Source organism: Equus przewalskii, chromosome 2, assembly GCF_037783145.1.
Source record: "Equus przewalskii isolate Varuska chromosome 2, EquPr2, whole genome shotgun sequence".
Classification (NCBI taxonomy): Eukaryota; Metazoa; Chordata; class Mammalia; order Perissodactyla; family Equidae; genus Equus; species Equus przewalskii.
The window spans coordinates 68,093,359-68,114,767 of NC_091832.1; the positions used below are offsets into that span (position 1 = coordinate 68,093,359).

Here is a 21,409-nt window from a genome sequence, read left to right on the forward strand (position 1 = left end):
GGTCTTCAAAACTCTCCTCCGTTTTGCAAGAGAGAGACATACCCTCGGCTTTTAAAGTTCTTGATGCAGGTCCTAGAACGTAAAATACAGGTGCCAAAGAATTTTTATTAAGGGAAAATAATCTACAGCTTGTGGGAGATTTGGGTGTACTCAAACGCCCTACCAAGTAACGATTCTCTTTTTAAAAAAGAAAAGAACTTCCTTTAACATGAAAGTTTATACTCTGTAATAATCCAGAGGTTCACGAAAACATACATTTTTCTGAAGTTAAATACATCTCCCAAGACCCTCCAGCTGGCTTTGCCTTAGGGTGGAGCTCAGTCCAAGAGGTTTACAGGACAGAAAGCCAAGGGATTCTTGACTTGGTGATGCATAAAGTTTTCGTCAGATGTCATTTCCCACGTCTGAATGCTCAGCCACGAAATTGCAGGGAAGAAACAACTAAGAGAGCTGGTACACTTTGTGTTAAATAAATCCAGGAGCAGAGAATGATCAGGCTGTCTCGAGAACATGAGAACCTCTTCTGGAGCGGAGAGGTTAGAAGCTGATAAGGATTCCTGGGCGAGGAGCTGGTGTATCCTCTGCCTCCAGCCCAGCGTCGCAACCGGAGTCGACTGCAGCTCGGATCTAGAGGAAGGTGGGATAGGAGGAAGTGGAAAAGGAAAAAAAAAAAAAAAAAAAAAGAGCTGGGGGAGGGAGGGGTGAAGCGAGGGGAGTAAGCGAGAGAGCAGCGCGCGGGGGGAGGCGGCGATGGGGGGAGCGCCGGGCGCAGGGAGCTGAGTGGACCGCTCGAGACGGCGGCGCGTGCAGCAGCTCCTGAAAGCAGCGAGTTGGCCGAGCCGGGCTGCATTTCCAGCAGGAGCTGCGAGCACAGTGCCGGCTCACAACAAGGTGAGGTGTCGGGAAGCGTTCTTTTCCCGCTCGGGCTGCTGCGCCCCGGGCTCCCTTCCTTATAGCCACCTCTCCTCCGCCGGGGCTGCGTGTGTGCGAGTGCCCGGGTTTGGGGGTAAAGCCTGCGGGGAGGGGGCTCCCCTGCCCCTGTTTGTCTCCTCCTCCCTCTACCCCTGTCGTCGCTGATGCACGTTTTCCAGGGTCTCCGGGTCTTCGTATCCCTTGTCTGACACTGTACCCCCCCACCCCACCCCCCGCTCCTGGTTGTGTTTCCCTTCCCAGATGCTCAAGGTGTCAGCCGTATTGTGTGTGTGTGCAGCCGCTTGGTGCAGTCAGGCTCTCGCAGCTGCCGCGGCGGTGTCTGCGGCCGGGGGGCGGTCGGACGGCGGTAATTTTCTGGATGATAAACAATGGCTCACCACGATCTCTCAGTATGACAAGGAAGTCGGACAGTGGAACAAATTCCGAGACGTAAGTGCTGCGCACCCGCAAGCCCTGGCCCACCAGCGCGCTGCTCCGAGGCGGGGGCCGCGGCTGCCGGGGGCGGGTGGCCGGCGGGCTCGGTTTCCCGAGGAGAGGAGAGGGGTTCGGGGAGCCGCGGCGTCGCACAGCGGCTGGAGAAGTTGGCACTTCCGATGCCCTCCCAGGCCGGTGCAAGGGGAAGGGCTTGCTCGCTCGATGCACAGGAGTTCAGGTCTCACCAGGTTCCCACTGTTCCTCCCACCACCCCGCTCTCCCACTGTACTTCCTCCCCTCCCCCGGCCCCCAAAGGTCTGCGAAGTGCTGGCTCTACCTTCTCAACTTTTGATGGTCTTTCTGCCACTAGTCAACACAGCAAATGTGCCTTGGCGATGTATTGCTCCTAAAGTAACTAGGATCGATCCCGTTACTAATGGTCCATTAAGGAATTTGAGGGAGGACGTAGGAAGATGTAAGATTTATAAATGCCCGCTCTCCAGGGGTGGGAGGTTGTTTGGCGGCACCAGTCGGCAGAAGTTGAACTGCTCCTGATTACATAAAATTGCTCATCAGACTTGTGCTTCGGCATTAACTTTAATACAGAACATGTTTGCAATGCTTTCGATTACGTTTTATTCTAAAATGAATCACTGCCGTGAAATCTTCGGGGTGAGGGGGTGGGGTGGAAGGGACGCCCGCAGGTTGTAGCGATAAAAGGGTTAAACTGTAGGCTCCCCCAGGGGGGTTCCAAAAGGGTTATTACGGCAGAGTCAGGTTTTGAGACTCCCGACGTTGGATTGCCTTGGAACGAGGGGTCCTGACTAGCTAGTCATTTTTTCCCACCTGATCTGAATGGAGCGGAGTAAGAGCTGCCGGCGTCGAGTGAGGTTCACCTCCACGCAGTCAACTCGGTTGTCCCAGGGAGGAGGCTGCCCTGACCCTTCATTAGCGCCCCCAGTGCACCCTGTAAAACCCAGAAGGCCTGAAAGGCAGCGAGTGATTTGCGGACGCACTGCCAACCCTTTCTGTGACATTTGAGAGAATTTCTCGTGGAGTCCATCTGCAGTCCACTACGTGGAGATGAGTTAACTTCTTTCATCAGCTCACACTCCGTCACGATTTGGGAAAATACCTGGAAGCTTAGACTAGTTTTCATCCTGGCTTGTCTACCCCCATCTCCCAGCATCTCTTATATGAAATAACTGACAAGCCAAATCTAACGCGTGGCTGATTCTGACAGAAGGATTCCTGAAGAAACACGAATTTTTAAAGTTACATGTAGCTCACTGATACTAGGCATGGGTAGAGAGATGAAAAATGATAATGATAATACTTAATGGAGAGCTTTGTCTCCCATGCTTTATGAATAAAGCTTAAATATCATTTTATTGCTAAATGAATGCTCTTATAAAAGCAAACCCCGTACGTGTTTGTTTCGTTTAAGTTTATGCTGAATACAATCAAAAAGACGAGGGAGTGAGTGAGGTATTTCCAAACCTGGGGAAGAATTTATCATGCCCTCATTTGGAAAAAATATTGAATATTTCATCAGTATTTGAACAGTGCTTCACATGATGACATTTCATTTCTTAATGGTTCCTTTAAAATCTTTTAAAAGTGAATTTTAGACTTTCTTCTCTAAAATATATTTCAAATCTTGAATATCTTAATATTCTCTGACTTTTTCAAATCACTTTACTGAATTATTAAGAGCAGCCAGACTTACTTGGACAGTCTTTAAAGGTGTTTGATTTAAACTACTGAGGCAAGCCGAGTTGCCTGGAAGAATTAGATATTCTAGGATTCATTCAGCCTACTTCTATAGAGATAGAGTATTTTCAGTTATTCTTATGTGATCTCTGGGAAAAAATCCATCAAAATTATATGTTATATTTAAGTAAAGGATTTATTGAAATATTTTTGGGAAATATCTGTTTTGAAGTACATGTGATACATGAAAATATGATTTATTTGAAAAACTTACATAAGGTTTTAGCATCACCATTTTAGTAAGACAACTGCGTGTTTGTTAAGATTACTTCTGGAAGGTATGGAGAAGATAGATGCTATCTTTTTTCCCCTTCAGCCACCTGTTGCATATTATTAATATGATAAAATGTGTGCTGACAGCGTGACTTCTCCACTCAGAATGCATAATATAGAATCCTTATTTAGACCATCCACCCCACTGCTAATTTACGTATTTTATTTCCCTTTTTGGGAATTATTTGCTTAATAACTTTTTCTATGTCTTTTAAGATGTTGTTTAGTTTTTGGTTCATTTTCAGCTGGAAGCCCGTGGTTCTGAGGCATTACTTGAAATAAGTCTGTAGTGCATGAATCTACCTTTAAATGTTGCGCATCAGCTTTGATATCTTAAGTAACGGATTTGTCTACTCGGTTTATATAAAGGCAAAGAGACAAGGAAATCTGAACCTGTGCTTTTAGAAACAATTTAACTGAAGTACTTCTGTTTAGTTCTTTTCTCCTATAAAAATACCATTAATTTCACTTAAAAAAACTTTGGGATGCCTCAGCATAATTAATACTAGAATTATAGAATTAATTCTTACCTTTCTTCTTGTGACTGTTTTACACAATTGACATTATTTTGCAAGTTATTACTTAATCAAAGTTGGAACTATATCTTCTCTTGAATTGTATTTGAAAACTATTTTGAATAGTATTTGAAAATACAATTCTTCATTATATTTTAATTGTTTTTAAAATGTACTCTGTATATGTATTACATGCAATATAAATATGTAAATATATTTCATATATGATAAAGCTTTAGGAATAAAGAGCAAAGAGTTATGTGAGAGTAGATGAACATAGGAAGCCCTGGCATTGATGACCCATTTTCTCAATTTCCTCAATATAAACCACAGAGAAATAGCAAAACCAAAGGCAAGCTTGCAATGAGTATTAGCATAGAAAAAGTTTAAAATAATTTTACCCATTTTATCCTCGCAATGCTCTTTGAATAAAGTTTTATTGCCCTTTCAAGTGTACAAAATGTCATTATATAGACATAGAGAACTTTTATCCTTTTGAGAATCATTAATATATTTGGTTATTAGTATAAAACTTCCTCTAGAGATTCGAATTCCTATGTTTTAGGAAAAATAAAAGTTTGCCTTAGAGATATAGAGAAATCAACACATTTAAAAATAACTATAGTAGATAGAACCAGCATGTTATATTCAGGGTATAATTATGTGATTTTAAAATAAAGCAAACAAACAAAAAAACTCTCAACAATAGGATATATTTAGTAGATACACTGGTCGCAGGGCATTTTCTGCTTTTTTAGCTCTGTTGAGTAGTGATAAAATCAAGAACACAAGATTCCTCAGTGGAGGAATTGTAGGAACGCCACTACCCTTACTAAGAACAGGGGTAAAGGATTCCCTCACCCCATTCTTGCAAATATAAATATATATATGTACCTATTAGGAGAATTGGAAATTAGCATCATTGTAAGGAAATTGAATCATTAACTCATGAATCCCATGGTTCATATATTGCAAATTTCAGACATTTATATTTTATGTCAATTAAACTATACTGTTTATCATGTAATAAACAAGTATGGAATTTGGAAACCAATGAATTAACTGGTAATGAATGATATAATATCACCCTCAACCGTATATATTATTGATTTCACTAAAGTACATATGGTAATTAAGAATGACAAAAAAGATTCTGTATGTTGGAAGCAATATAATAAAAATCTAGCAAAAGTGCCAACGATGGCCATGCTATTTTCAAATAACATATAATAAAATCAGAATTATACTCTTAAATTGAAATTCAAATCCTTAGAGATTAAATTTCTTTTTCAATAAAAATACCTGGGAGTGGGAGGTAGCGAGTAGGAAGATGGATGACCAGGTAAAGCATAGAGGGTTTTTAGGACTGAAAGTACCCTGTATGATAGAACAATGGTTGATATGTATCATTATACATTTGTCCAAACCCATAGAATGTATACATAGAATGTACAGCCCCAAGAGTGAACTCTAAGGTAAATGGGGCGTTGGGTTATAATGATGTGTCAAAGTAGGTTCATCAGTTGTGACAAATATAGCACACTGCTGGGCAATGTGGATAATAGAGGAAGCTATGCATGTGTCGGGGCAGCAGGTATATGGGAAATCTCTGCACCCTCCTCTTAACTTTTCTGTGAACTTACAACTGCTCTAAAAAACAGAGTCTTAAAAAAAATCACAACCACAATGCTGTCACCTTGAAAAAAAAAAAAAAACACACAAACAAAAAACCAGGAGCTCATTTTGAACATTGTCTTAAGAGCTGGTTGTCATTCATGTTGCAAAACTCACCATCAGCTTCAGTTTACATTTTACTCCTTAAGTGATTTTTTTTTTTTTAAAGATTTTTTATTTTTTCCTTTTTCTCCCCAAAGCGCCCCGGTACATAGTTGTATATTCTTCGTCGTGGGTCCTTCTAGTTGTGGCATGTGAGACGCTGCCTCAGCGTGGTCTGATGAGCAGTGCCATGTCTGCGCCCAGGATTCGAACCAACGAAACACTGGGCCGCCTGCAGCGGAGCGCGCGAACTTAACCACTCGGCCACGGGGCCAGCCCCACTCCTTAAGTGATTTTTAATACCCTTTCCATATATTGGAAGCAATAGTAAAGTCTTAGAATTTAACTTGAAAAATTCAACCTTAAAATAAATGAAAGGGCATGTACAATGTGAAAATGTAAAATACAGTTTGAAGCGTCTCAGAGGCACTCAAATTGTAAGTTGACTTTTTAAAAAATGCCTGAATTGGAATTATTGGGTAGTAAGTAAACCTTTCTTAACTTCTTTTTTCTTTTTATTTGCCTTTTTCATCTGAGTTGAGGTTCCAGTGTACAGATCATTTAAGAGATAATGGCTGGTGGGGAGGGATATTTCGTGGTATTTAGGGGCTACAGAGGAGTAAAGCCCCCTGAGAGTCTTATCAACTTTTATGGCTATTAGTAAGTACATGAAACAATTGGTTTCCATGCCTACTCCAAGTAAAGTACTCTACTGCTTTAAAAGGCATTAAAATTCAAACAATGAGAATCTTTAAAGAATACCCTCTCAGAACTTTCCTGAGATTTCTGATGCATCCTGGTTGTATTTCCTGAGTATATAGCATACCCTTAGCATTGAGGGAAATTTTTATTGAGTGTAATTGACAAAATTGTATATATTTAAGGTGTGTAATGTGATGATTTCATATTCATATATATTGTGAAATGATTGCCTTTGTGTTATGATAATAGTAGGCAAGAGAGTGTTACTACTTTACTTTCGGCAATAGATACCAAAAATAAAATTAAAGAATTAGTAATAATGTGGAGAAATTTAACAAATTAAACCACTCTTCTCTCTGTTCAAGAATACTTTCTCAATAATGGATATCCAATTTTGATTAAAAATGCACTTTTAGGGGCTGGCCTAGTAGCATACTAGTTAAGTTCATGCACTCTGCTTTGGTGGCCCAGGGTTTGCAGGTTCAGATCCCTGGCATGGACCTAGCACCACACCTCAAGCCACTCTGTGGCAGCGTCCCACATAAAACAGAGGAAGATTGGCGTAGATGTTAGTTCAGTGGCAATCTTCCTCAAGCAAAAAGAGGAAGATTGGCAACAGATATTAGCTCAATGTTCCTCACGAAAAGGAAGGAAAAAAATACATTTTCAGTGTTTCTCATTATGAGATATATTTATATACTATAAATATATATACGTTATGAGATATATATTTATAACTGTGATAACCGTTACCTATATTTTATTGTAGTTGAGAAAATAGGCTTCCCTTGGGAATTCTTCACCGTTAATTCATTGCATTCTCATGAGTGTTTTTCTCTCTTTCTTTTGATCTTTTGAATACTGTGGGTCACACTGTGTTTAAAAATCTGAAAAAAGCCTTGTATACAATGTACATAATTGCAGATCAGAGCTGGTAGAGACTGTAGCATGCAGTGTTTTTTATATTGGATTATTATTCATATTGTTTAAATCATCAGGGGATTTAATCAAGAGAGAGGTAACTGACCCCCTAAGGGAAGCAGTAGGCAGTCTTTGAAGATTCTGGGGCGAATGAGTTTCTACAGCAGCAAAGGGTAGCTCCATGCAGCATCCTGACCCCTATCCTTGTCATCTGGGTTCTGGTTAAGCAATGGTTGTGATACAAACTCCACATCTCTATTCCTTAAGCCCGCCACGTCCACCATCACCAACACTGCCATACCCACCAGTCAGAATTTAAGATTGGTTTTGTCAACAGTCAGATGTCACAGAGAAGGCAGGTCAGAGCATGCTCACTGATCTGCTAGTTTCTGGAGAGGGACTCTTAGGTGGAGCTGGTGTCACGTTATCAGACACCTCCAGGAAGTGTGAACTGAGTACAAAATTTAGTCAATTTACCATGGGTTCATTCTAACAGATAGAAGTTATGGAGAAGTACAGAACACTTTTAACTCTCCAGCTCTTATAACTTCAAGGAAATTATTAGGAAAGTATAACTAAATGAATTGAGAAATAAATTACTCTGTGTACATGTGTGTATGTATGTTTATATATGTTTATGTGTATGTATATATAGGTCTATGCATAAATGTATATATATTCTCTATAAGCTTTATATTTGTGTATATGTGTGTGTTTTCAAATAGGTAACAGATGAAATAATTAGAAAACCAAGGTGATTTCATGTTGTATTATAGATATTATTTTATATGCTAATTAGGAAGCAGACACTCCGCCTAAAATTTTAAGACATGCATTAGTTTTTGTTTTTTTTCTGGCTGTTTTCTGCATCTTGTAAATTGAGAACACGATCTCATTTGACGTTATATTTGTGGTCACTGTGTGCCTTTCTGATTCTTAGGAGAAGTCAGCTTGTTTGTGATTACATTTTTAAATTTTTTAGCTAGATATACAAAAGGAACATTGAATACCTCTATAAAGCATTTATTTTTCTACTCTTACAGTAAGTACAATAACACTGCTTTTAGATCTAATGATTATGACTCAGAGTGACATTTATGTTCTTATACAATTTTAGTTTTCATGATCTAGGCCAGAATTATTTTATGTATTTATTTTTAAAGACTGATCTGTGAATCTTCTACACGCACCATCCAACTCCTATAAGCTCCTGGAGTATTTACATGTATTTTCCCATTTATGAAAATCCTTTCATCTTTTCCACTCTTTGCACCTCTTTTGTTTTACAGAGTTGGCTACTCTATTAGACTGTGAACTCTCTACAGCTATACAATGTGGTCTTTCTTCCCTGAAAATCCTACAATTCACCTAGCCTAAGCATGGTGACTGCATCAGAATTAGCATTAGAAAAATATTTGCTAAATGAAGGAAGATTATATTAAATGTGTGTTGCCAATTGAACAGTCCTTATGTAAAGGCTTTTAGTAATGTATTACTTTTTATTGATCATTTCCATTTCTGACCACCTCCAGCTCAGATTTGTAATTGGAATGAAAATTTAATTTTTATAAAATATAAAGTTTCGAGTACTAAACTGCTTTAGTCCATAAGTTTCAAAATGCACGAAAATGGAAATGCTATGCCAAAACTGTCATGTTCAATTTCAGAGTGGTAACAGTAGATGGTAATTATATACATTGTGGCATTCCCTCTGCCAATTTATCCAATTCTTTTCCTATAGTTTCCCTTTGACCACATAATTTTGTTGCTCTAAAGTCTTGAAATATTTTTCGCTGCCTACTGAGTAATATCAAACACCAATATCTTCCCTCTCTTCTTCGACTACTGCACTGCAATTAATGTTTGTGTGACTAATCCAGATATTTCACAGACAGTCCAGATTTACATCTTTCACTTCTGCCTCACTTAAAATTGCCAATGTATTTGTTAGAGATAGGTTAAGTTCCCGCAAATAAGAGACTGAATCAGAGTACCTGAGTTAAGATAGAAATTTATTTCCCAACCATGGAACCATCAAGAACTTGCTGCCCAGGCCTGGGCATTTGGAGTTATTCTCTCAGGGTTCTCCATAAATTGCCATTTCCTATCCAGCAGGAAGGATTTAAGAGAAAGTCTAGGTCACACAGCTTGTCTTAGAAGTGAACTGAAAGTTGTCACACATGGCTTCTGTTTATCCCAGAGGCCTAAACTTAGTGACATGACAGTACCTAGCTACAAGGGAGGCTGGGGAATGTCATCTCTCATGGGCAAGGATTAACACTACAAGAAAGAAGGTGGAGCCGAGACTGGAAGGAAAATATTCTAACTACTGTATCTGTTTCAACAATCTACGTATCTCTTGAAAATATTCCCTGTGCCCAGCGATAGGAGTTTTTATATTTCCTATTAATTGTCTGCCTTGCCTTCAATCTCTTTTCCTCCCTAATTTCATACTGTCCCTCTATCTTCTATCCAGGATAGAACTGGAGCACCTGGCACCTAAGGTTGTAGGTGTAGGAGTTGAGGGCAAGTAGTAGTGTGCCCACACTTAAGAGGAAATGTTAGAGGTCAGAGCTAAAGAAGAGCATCCACATACGTTATTAAGGAGAGCTTCATCAGATGATGAGTCCTATTTTCTAGTGAAATCCATTAGCATTATCTTCTGTGAAAGCTTTTTACTATCTATAGATCTTTGGTCATAGGTCCAGAATGCTCTTTTGTGAGGTAGATAATGGTGATCAGAGGGAAGGAATTAGAATTTATTTGTCACTCCCCTTAGTTGAAGGACAGACTTCTCTCTATAGCCGAGGTTGTATTTCCTCTGATGCAGAAAAAAGGCAAGTACCATTAACGCAAAATACCTTTCCCTGGAATAATGCTAGAAATGATGCCATTGCTGGATTCATGGAGCTCTTGGTCTTGGAAGCAAAGAAAACAATCCTTTTAGCATTATGATCTCTGGGACAGTTATGAGATAGAAACCGCATCAAGTCAGATTTGCCAGACCTACCATAGAAGCTTTATACTTTTGATGTTGTATCTTGACATCAGAGGTGGTTGATAGCTAGGATGGCTGAATGCTGGCCTGGATCATAAGTAGAAATGGTGAATGGCATTCTTTGTCTATCAGTTTTGGGTTTTTTTTAAAGAGAGCCTTCATTCCTTCATTCTTCATTCTCCATACTTCATACTTCCATACTGAATGAAAACTTTAGTATTTATCCTTTATATATATATATATATTCATGACGATTATTTTACAAATGGCGATTATATAATTTTTGCTTAGTATTTTACTTACACTTAGAATATCTTATAATTAAATGAACACTATAACTAATATAGTATACAAATGTACAGGGTAAAAAAGATAGGTAAAAAGTCTTTATAAAACTATTTTGCCATTGCAGTTATCAATTTCTTCCAAAGGATCAATGTTTTCCCCAGCATCTTTCCGCTGGAAGTCATGGACCTTCAATGTCTCACTCACAAGCTATTTCCTTTATCAAGAAAATAGTGGCCTCAACCAGACATGTTGTCTCCCACTTCTGAACATGCGCAGCAGCTTTTCCTATTCAGAATCTAGGAATAATGCCCTAATGCAGATTTTTTCTTCCCTCCTTCAGAAATAGCACAATGATATTTCACTAGTCTATTTTATGGTTTTAAGAATAATCATGTTTAATAAAAAAAATAATAATCTTTAGAATTTGAGTGAGGTAGGCTATTTTCTTTTTATATGTAGTTTGTGTGCTTTGGATATTTTTAATCAGTATTATAGCTCTTCCTGTAAAATAGGGATAATTAAATAAAACTCGAGATTCTCCTTTTATGACTGTTTCACTAGAAACAATGTTATTGATTTTTAAAGTTTACTGTTTAAATGTGGAAAAGAAAGTTTTAAGTACCTTGCTATTGCAGTAATCTGGAATTTTATTATTTTGTTAGGTTTTATCATTTGATAGTTTGGTTTACTAATGATATAAATAAGTAAAAGAACTTAAATTTAATATATATGTATATTTTCTACACACAATCACATAGCAAGTGGCAAATATGAATCATTTTTTTCTATAGCCTTTTTTTAAGTCCTTTATGTTAATTTAGGAATTAACTGTATGCTAATGTACCTATTTTCAGATTTTTTTAAGCATTTTGTCAAAAAATAATTCTGTATCTTTATCTATTTTTGTTTATTTTAACATACAAGGTAAAATAAACTATATTTAAACTTTGCCAAATTAGTTTTTTATAATGGATATCCTCTATTTTGCTTATTTTATTCTCTGAAAATTCCATCTGTGCTAATTATATTCATAATTATATATCTATATGTCTCAACCAAAATGTCAAAAATAATGTAAATGAAAAAAATATGATAGGGAAACGATAGGTTCAAATTTATAAAAGTAAATGCAACTTATTAGGTACTTTAATCAGAAACAATTAGAATATTTTAATTTGATTAACAGCTGTTACTCTAATCAAATAACTTTTAGAATAGGGGCTGGCTGGTGGTGTAGTGGTCAAGTTCACATGCTCAGCTTCAGAGGCCCAGGGTTCTCCTGTTCAGACCCTGGGCATGGACCTACACACCACTTATCAAGCCATGCTGTGGCAGGCATCCCACATATAAAATAGAGGAAGATGAATACCAATCCTTCTCAGCAAAAAAGAGGAGGATTGGCGGCAGATGTTAGCTCAGGGCTAATGTTCCTCAACAAAGAAAAACCTTTTAAAATACGTTAAATGGATACATTTTCTGTATTTTATATGAATAGGTGTCTCTTAAAGTTGGACTCATTATGGCTAGAAGGGGTGATGATGGTAAAAATGTACTCATTCAAAATATCAATGAGGCAAATATTAAAAATAAAATATAATATTAAGTAATGACAGACTGTTCCTTCTCTAGATAATGATAACAATCTAATAACAAGCACTTTTATAGAGCTTATTACATGACAGCAGTATTATAAGTTTTTATGTGTTAATTAGTAACATCCCTTTAAGGAAGATATAGTTATTATCCCATTATATAGGTGAGGAAACTGAGGCCCAAGGTCACACAATTAGTAAGTATCAGTCCGGCTTTCTCCCATACTGGCATTTTGGTATATACTGTCTTGTCCTTACACAACGCAGCATAATGCTTCTTGATCTAGAAATACTATTTTTGGGTGTCTATTACATGCCAGACATTTTAAGATATTATCCCATTTTGTATAATTTTTTAAAAATATTTTATTTTTAATTGTAGTAAAAAACACATAACATTTACCATGTTATACATTTTTAAGTGTACAGGTCAGTAGTAGGTATATCCAATTGTTGTGTAACCAATCTCCCTCACTTTTTCATCTTGCAGAATTGAAACTGTACCCACTAACCAACAGCTCCCCATTTCCTCCTCCCCTCAGCCTTGGTGACCACCATTTTACTTTCTCTTTCTATTAACTTACTATTTTAGGTATCTCATATAAGTGAAATCATACAGTATTTTCTTTTTTTGTGTGTCTGGCTTATTTTACTTAGCATAATGCCCTTAAGATTCATCCATGTGGTCACAAATGGCAAGATTTCCTTCCTTTTTAGGCTGAATAAAATTGTGTGTATTCACCATTGTGTGAATAGACCACATTTGTTTATCCATTCATCCATTGATGGACACTTGGATTGCATCCACCTCTTGGCTATTGTGAAAAAGGCAGCTATGAACACGGGTATGCAAATGTCTCTTCAAGATCCTCCTTTCAACTTTTTGTATATGTACTCTGAACCAGGATTGCTGGATCATATGGTAATTCTATTCTAAATTTTTTTAGGAACCTCCATACTGTTTTCCATAGTGGCTGCACCAGTTTACATTTCCACCAATAAGGCCAAGGGTTCCAATTTCTCCACATCCTTGTCAACACTACTTGTTTTCTGTTTTTTATAGTAGCCATCCTAATGTGCATGACACAATATCTCATAGTTTTGATTTGCTTCTTTTAGTGATGTTGAGCATCTTTTCATACGCCTAGTGGCCATTTGTATATCATCTCTGGAGAAATGTCAACTCAAGCCCTTTGCCCATTTTTTGGTTTTTTTTTTTAGTATTATTTTTTAACAACCTAAAGAATAGACATTATTAATCTACTATTACAAATGAAGAAATTAAGTTTCAACAAGCTTAATTAACCTGCTCAAGATTAGTGACATTTGAACCTTCTCTTCTAGCTCTAAAGATTGTTTGCTTATTTGTTTTTTTTCCTTAGTTATTAACAGTTGACCACTTTAAATGTGTCATTACAGGCAACTCAGATTGATTTTTTGTCTTTTGAAATGTTATGTTTGGTCTTTTTAAATGGTCGTAATAACTGTCCTTATTTTCTTTTCTACTAGACCAATAAATTGATAAAGACTTGGAATTTTTATTATGATTATTGAAGGAGTCTCTCATACAGAATTAGAATGATTTTACTATAATTTGATCATTTGATCTTGAAGCTACAATAGGACACTTCTAGTAGCCTGTCCTTCGTTAGCCTTAGAGTAAGTGACATTAGTAAATGAAAAGCTGGTACCTGCATAGCACATTATTGTTCAAAGGATAAGGTAGACATACTACCTATGACAATTGTCTATTACTGACTTTTTTTAGTGAATTTTTTTGATATTACAATACAATTCTGAATATCTTAGGGGAGGAGCAGCTATTAAAAGAATACTAATAAGTTCTTACAATAGCTGTTGTTTGGCAAGTAAGTACAACTACGACATCTTTGGAAAATGTAAGGTATCATTCTGCCTAACTTCCAACCACTATAGTTGTGGATTTATTTTCAAAGTAGATAAAAGTGGGAGAAAGAAAAGGAATTATTTCTTAGAATTTAAGACTAGGAATTCCACAAATTATTATCATCTATAATCAACACCTTCAAATGTAATATAAGTGTAATCACTGTTGAATGAGTTCTGAGACAGCCTACTAATTTCTGTCCATAGTAGGTCACTTATTTTTCTGTGTTTTCCATGTTGACTATCAAAGATTGATGTAATGCTGTTGACATTTTTTTTTTTTTGGTCTGGGAAACATTTGCCCCGAGCTAATTCTGTTGCCAAGCTCCCTCTTTTTTTTTTTTTTTCTGCCTAAAGCCTCAGTGCATAGTTGTGTATTTTAGTTGTAAGTCCCTCTAATTCTTTCTATGTGAGGCGCCAGCACAGCATGGCTACTGACAGACAAGTGGTGTGGTTCCGTGACTGGGAACTGAAACCCGGGCTGCCAAAGTGGTGAGAGTGCAGAACTTTAACCACTAGGCCATCAGGGCTGGCTTGTGATGATTTTAAAAAACGAAATCACATCAGAAAAAGATAGCTTAGGCTATATCTACCTTTTAAAATAATTTCATTGTCTACTTATATTTTGGAAACTTTTCCACCTAGAATTTCATTGAAGTTATTAAATATGAACTATTTCATTGAACATGGATCCTCTGTCTTTAGTTTTATAGCAAAAGAGCAAAATTAATCAGCTGGCAGACTGGAGAAAGCATAGAGTGAATTAAAATTCACTCAGTAAAATTAAAATGAAGGAAAAGTCCATTATTTAGCAGGAATGAAACAAGGAGAGGGTCAAAAAATGCAGCAACTTAATCTAATTGTGTTTCCAAATCTATAAAACATTATAAGGCATTTTCTTCCTGAATATGGTAAAATACTTACTAGATATAGCGCCTAAAAATAGTAATTTGATAGTCCTTTAATCACAGCTCACTTTTCTATCACCAGGCTACTTTGTGACTTTCAAAATATTTACATAGGGTACGCTAGGCAGGATACTCTGAAATATGAGCTTGCTAATTGCCTTGGCACATGGTATTAGCATCTGCTGAAGAACCAGTTTTAGAGTATCAGGAGAATATTAATAGGCCTTTCATGGCATACAGTATAGTATGAAATTAGAGGCAACCTCCTAATCTTCCAGTAAGACTGTCTAAGGTGCCCTTGGCAACATCTGATTTTCTCCCCAAATGCCCCTGAGGCAGTCAGCTTTATCTAAAATGAACATTCCCTGAGGCAAAATTTTTCTAGAACATTGTATCAACAAGCATTAGTCTAGTATTACCTGAGAAATGTTTCTTTGATGTGAAATCTAATTTCTTGGAGTTGAGATGTTATACTCGGTATAGTTTTAAAGAACTGTTGTACTTACTGAAACAATGTGAATTAAAGGCACACTTCAAACTGATAACAGAGGAAGTACTAGTTTGAAAGCTGTGAAATTTGAAAGTATCCCTAGGCAAAGTAATGGTTTTACATCCATCAACACATTTAGCACCTTATCTGCAGAATTTCTTGTTGATTAAACATACTAACTTTGGTTGATTATCTTATTATCATTTAAAATTGTTTATGAATTGAAAGTTTTCTGCTATTTTTGTATTCCACATACTTCTCTAGGTAAAAAATTTAAAAATGTGAGAAAATTGATGATGAGAATGATATGTTTAATTCAGATAGCAAATTAGTAGTGAAGATAGGAGAAAACATCCCACGTAATTTTTGGAGAATAAGAAGGATTTCAAAAAATAATTTATTTTGAAGGTATGCTGTGCATCAGAGTTTAGATTTCATTGAGAACCACAGCAATTTACAGTCAGTGAATGAGATCTGGAAATCTAATTTCAGAACTGCTTTGTTTCCTTTGAGTAGCTGAAAGCCACCTGGCCTTTGCCGCCAAAAGTCTTGTGTCTGTTCTTAGAGTGAGTGCTCCTTTATTTACATGTGCTGTTTGCTCTGATTTGTGGATTTGGGAGACTCCTAGAGGAAGCTTGCCATCAGTCTCAAAGGTGGCAAAAGTACCTCTGGTGCTAGCCTCATGCTCCTGGTAGTCAAGCTGCCCCTGATACCGAGATCAGAAATAGATAGTAAAACATCAAACATCATCTAAGGCTGAGTTAATGTCTGCGGGGATCTGGGACAGTTGTTTTGCTGTTCACACACAATCATTTTTGAGCTGAAAGCAATTTGCTTACTTCTAATTGGTCTGCCTATGTGTCACTGAATGGCTTTCAAGTTTCCTTACTTCATAGCCTGTCATCGTGGTTTCCAAAAATAGGTCCTTTGTGAACAGTAATCCTTGTAAGTAGTAGGAAGTTTTAGGTGTTTGTCGTCTTAGGTATAATTAAAACACGTTTGTTCTTAATCATTTGACTTGAATACATAATTTAAGTTTTACTTTTTTGTTGTTGGACTGGACTGCAGTTTCTGATTTGTATTTGTGGTTGAATAAACACCTTTCTTTATTGTGGTTCATGGGTTTAACTTTTTTTTACTTGAATAGAACTATAAGTAACTTTCTCCTAGATGACATGATAAAATTTCCACAATTTAATTTTTACAGGGACATAGCAATATTGATATCATATGTTACTATTTAATTTGTGGAAATATCTAAGACTGATCTTTAAAATGGGCATAAAGTATAGGTTCATTACCTAATTTATTTAAGTAAAAATTGGCTAAATCACACAGGAACCAAAATAAGCTGTGTAAAGAACACATAATGATAGGATTATGTGTTATGCAAACTTGAAGTAGCATATTTTCCAAGTTTTTGTGACCTTTTAATATATTAAAATTTTTACGGAAATAGTTTTGTAAATGAAATTGACCAACTAGTTAAGGAGATCCAAATTATTTTTAACAAATTTTTGTTTTCTTTTTGGAATTCAAATTCATTCATAAATTTCGTCTCACATTAACAAATAGGATTTTTTTTATTTTAACAAAATCATTGGACTGATCATTTGTATATGTATGTTTAGTTTGGCATAGAAGTTTATTTCTATGCTCTGATCTTTTTAATACTTATTTTAGGATTTACCTGTAATATTGTTGTTCGATTATGAGTGTTTGTTTACGTCTGCAACATAATTAATAAAGTGTTTCTACGTTTATTAAACTGACGTCTTTCCAAAGCTAATCCTCTGGGTCAAAAATTCTTAATCATTTTGGAGTAAATGAGGACACTTATGGCCACTTTTCTCAGAAAATGTTTACGTTCATGCAAATTTGCATACAATATTCAGAGAATTCAATTCTCTGCTGTGATTGTTTACCACATGGGCGAGTTGTGCATTACAGTTGTTTCTACAGAACTTACAACAATCTTTAAGTTAAAGCTGTGCAAAGATTCTTTTCAGGCTCTTTCAATTTCAGGAAATTTTGTATTGATATATTGGTCTCCAGGTCCCTTCCCCCCCCCCCAACCCCCCACCCCCCCCCCCCCCGCCCCCGGCACTGTTCCCAATCAAGCTACTTGCAAGGCCTGTCAGGGTCTTCTCTGCAATACTTTTCAAATCCACAACTCCTCACTCCTCCTTGGCTCAGATCCTCATTATCTCTCCCTTAGGCTAGTCTTGTAGATGACCTTCATGTTCTCAGGTTTTTCTTTGCCTACAGCATCTAATGTTTTATTGGTAAATTAATTCCCCCCAAATTATAGCTTGGATTTTTTTACTCCTCTGTTCAAAAACTTCCATTCGTCCTTTCATTTATTACAGAGTAGGGCTGCATATAGCTGCAACTGTAAATTGGGCTACAAAAATTTATGAATAGGATTGCCCTCCAGGGGATAAACTGTGAAATCTTCATACATGGATCAGTTTATGTGTATGTATAGTCATCTTAGAGGGAAATAATGTGATTCCTACATCTGTTAGAGTTAATATAAGCTGTTTGAATATCATAAAACATACCTGGAGGAGGAAAATTGTTCATCAGAAGGAGTCTGAAATGAGAGAGAGAGAGAAATAATTCACATAGGCAAGCTTTGGCAGTGCTCAAGAGAGACACCTTTCACTTTAAAGGTTGATCTAATGTTCTGTAACATGTGGATGACAAAAAAATTCCCTGTCTTCGATTCTATGCTCATCCAGCAAATTTCTGATTTTAATGTGGCTCAGCCTCAGGGAGAGAATGTACCAGTCATGCTGACACATGTTTTCTGCTGACAGAACCAGGTTTCTGAGGCTTCAGGGCTGATGGCCAGATCCTGGACTGTGGTAAATTCATCAAGGTAATATCACAGTGAGAGGTCTTTGGTAGGTAGCCAGAATCTTCCTGGTGACAGACAAGTCTTACCAGGAGCTTTCTATTCAAATGTCAGCAGCAAATAAAATCCAAATTTCCTATCCTGAAATCCAAAAGTCCTTCACTACTTGCCTGCAAACCATATTTGCTTTTTCATCCTTATTTTCTGTTTCACATGCTCTTCACACCAATCAAAGTGAGTTATCATCCACCTTTCTGCTACACTTTCTACTTTGTTCTGTTTATGTGGCTTTCTGGCAATGAACTGTTCATCTGGAATGGAATGCTTTTGTCCTGTTATCTCTTTCCTAATATTTCTCATTTTTCCTAATCCCTTCCATGATTTCCACAGTCAAATGCAGTCCCTCACTTCTCTGAACGCCTGAAGCACTTTTTGAGAGGCAGTCTTAGCAATGGGAAGAGCCATGTTTTCTAAGAGGTCTGTGCCTTGCACTCTAGGAGTGTAGAAGGAATCCCCATAAAACAAATTAGTATATGGATGAGTGAATGAGGACGTAACTGGTTCTCTTCAGATCAAGTTGGGCATCAATTGTTAATATACATATCAAAACCCAGGTTAGTACTATTAATTGATAATATAACATTTTATCCTATTTTTTCACTAGGGGTTTTATTGAGCATGTCATTTATGGAACCCATGTTTATTCCAAATTTCTAGACAGTCTCTCTTGAATAAGTGATTTCTGTTTCTGCATTTAAGCTCTTATCTATTTTATAAGAATGATGTAACTGTTATTAAGTTTGAACTATAGTAAAAAGAAAGAAAGAAAGAAAAAGAATATTAACAAGGCTTTGCTACGTCATATGTGACATGTTTTTGCTCTTCCCAGCAGCCAACTCCTGATCTGTAATTACTATGAAAATGTCAACAGTAGGCTGCTGGATTTTTGCCATAAGTCATCACAGAAATTAGTCATGCCACCTCAAGGCAAATTTTCAAAGCTAAGAAAAGGATTTTCCCTATCTCTTTTTGTCTAAATCAAAACTTTCTAAAAATGAGAGTCCTAAGGAAGAAGAAACATTGGTAAACTGCTGTTAAGGCTCAAATGGTGGATTCATTCACTGTATATAACTTTTATAGAAAAGGGGAATTATAAAGATTTCTTTCTCTTTTCTGAAAGAGCATCTGTTGGAAAGAAACTCCTTAACCTGATTTTATAATGAAAATACAATATCAAGAGGAATCATTTGGAAAACACCTATTGAAAAGACAATGCCCTGGGATATATTATGTAGCCTGAAGTTTTATCATGTGAACTAAGAAAATTATGATTTTTTTTATTACTTTAAATGAAATTGAAATTACAGTTTTTTATACAAACTGTATTTTTTCTTTTTTACTTGTAATCTTAGAGTGTTATCCATTTGACTTGGGAGAATCTAAAATACTAATGAAAGGTAGCAGCTTTATAATCTATAACATAGATTAAAGTTACTTAATAAAGATAATGACAACCACTGTTTGTGGATATTTTATTCTTTCAACTATATAAAAATAGTAATAACAACAAATACAAGACCAAAACCAAGAATTATAACCACTATCTATTGAGTGGTTTCCCTCTGTTATGCTTTACTATTTTCTTAAAACAGTTTCTAAATTTACGTCTTGGCAGACATCCTCAACCAGCTATCATGGAGGCACTACCTACATTCATAAAATTAGAGGCAAAAATGAGACTTTTGAGAACATAATTTGAAATCAAATCATGTGCTTCAATTACTAAATTATCACCATAGCATTTTATGGTATAGCAGTATAGGATCAAAGTGTTTTGTTATTATAATAAACATTCAAAGTATTTGAATCATGTAGTCTTGTGACAATGCAATAGATGAACAAATCCATGTGATGAAATGTCATCTTGAAGTTTACCATTTTTTTTTGGTGACTGCTTATTAACATTATAATATGGTGTTTTCTGTTTAGTGCTTTTTTGTAAAACTTTTAAAGATTCAAGAATTAAATGCTTAATTTCTTATGATTTCAGGATGTGAGGTTAATAATACAGGATGTTTGAACTTGGTTATATTAAAACCATCGTGTTTTGATTTATAATTATGTTGATTCAAAACCTCCAGAGTTCCCCAGATGAAATTCGAAACTGGCCCCGATACTCGGAGGGCATGGAGAAACTGAAGAAAGAGGCAGATCACTCCAGATTGGTAGGTGGCAGGTTTGATAAGCAAGGGAATTTACATATGAGGCTTGTCTTGGGCAGACACAAGATGAGTATGTCTCTTCACCTGCCTGCCAGAATCTTAAAAGTTTGTATAGAGGCCTTACTGGGGTTCAGTCATGTACACGGTCCAGATGGTCTTAACAACACAGTACTTTCTCCAGGCTGTGTCCTTGAAATGGCTCATAGTGTGGGAATGGTGGGAAGAATGTACATTTCAAAGACAGGGGAGGGGTGAAGAGCCTCCGATTGCTCAGGTCCAGCTTGTGGGTCAACCCATGGTCATGTCCTCTCGATGACCTCCTCCAACAAATTGTTACTGAAATTGATCATGGCTGAAAGAACATTTCTATTTTCTTCATTATGTTTAAATAAATAGTTCTGGGAATAGTGTTTGTGTTTCAAACTAAAGCTCCAATTTCTTGTTTAACATTAAATACCAGCTGATACTAGTAAACAAACCATGACAATAAAATAAAAATTTCCTTGCTAAATAGTTGTTTTCTAAATTTTTTGGAGAGTTACTTTTACAATATCACTTAGAACATGATATTTTTTTAAGGTTATTATTAATGCAGTTTAATGACATGAAGAAAATAGAATAAATACTTAAAGAATATCTTCAGGTATACAGCAGAAAAGATTTAAAAATGATTCCAACTTTTGAATAAATTATTGTATATCTATAATGGCAATATCCATACATAATCATTTCAAATGCTATTTATTAAAATTGTGTTACATAAAAATAATCAAATTATAATCAGAAAAGAAGCAAATTAAAAAGTTTGTGATCTAAGTACTGTTCAGAAAAACAATAGT

General features: G+C 36.4%; 1 protein-coding gene across 2 annotated transcripts in view; it reads left to right on the top strand.

The window, feature by feature from the left end:
• Window positions 1-319: 319 nt before the first annotated feature.
• Window positions 320-21,409, top strand: part of SPOCK3 (SPARC (osteonectin), cwcv and kazal like domains proteoglycan 3) — a 467,441-nt gene continuing 446,351 nt past the window's right edge. The window contains exons 1-2 of one of the 2 annotated variants that reach the window (XM_070608234.1): window positions 320-637; window positions 1,174-1,362. In XM_070608234.1, coding sequence (XP_070464335.1) covers window positions 1,174-1,362 — 189 coding nt within the window. In that variant the 5' untranslated portion in view covers window positions 320-637. Of the gene's footprint in view, window positions 892-1,173; window positions 1,363-21,409 lie in introns of both variants that reach the window. The other variant, XM_008538006.2, reaches the window with a different exon arrangement.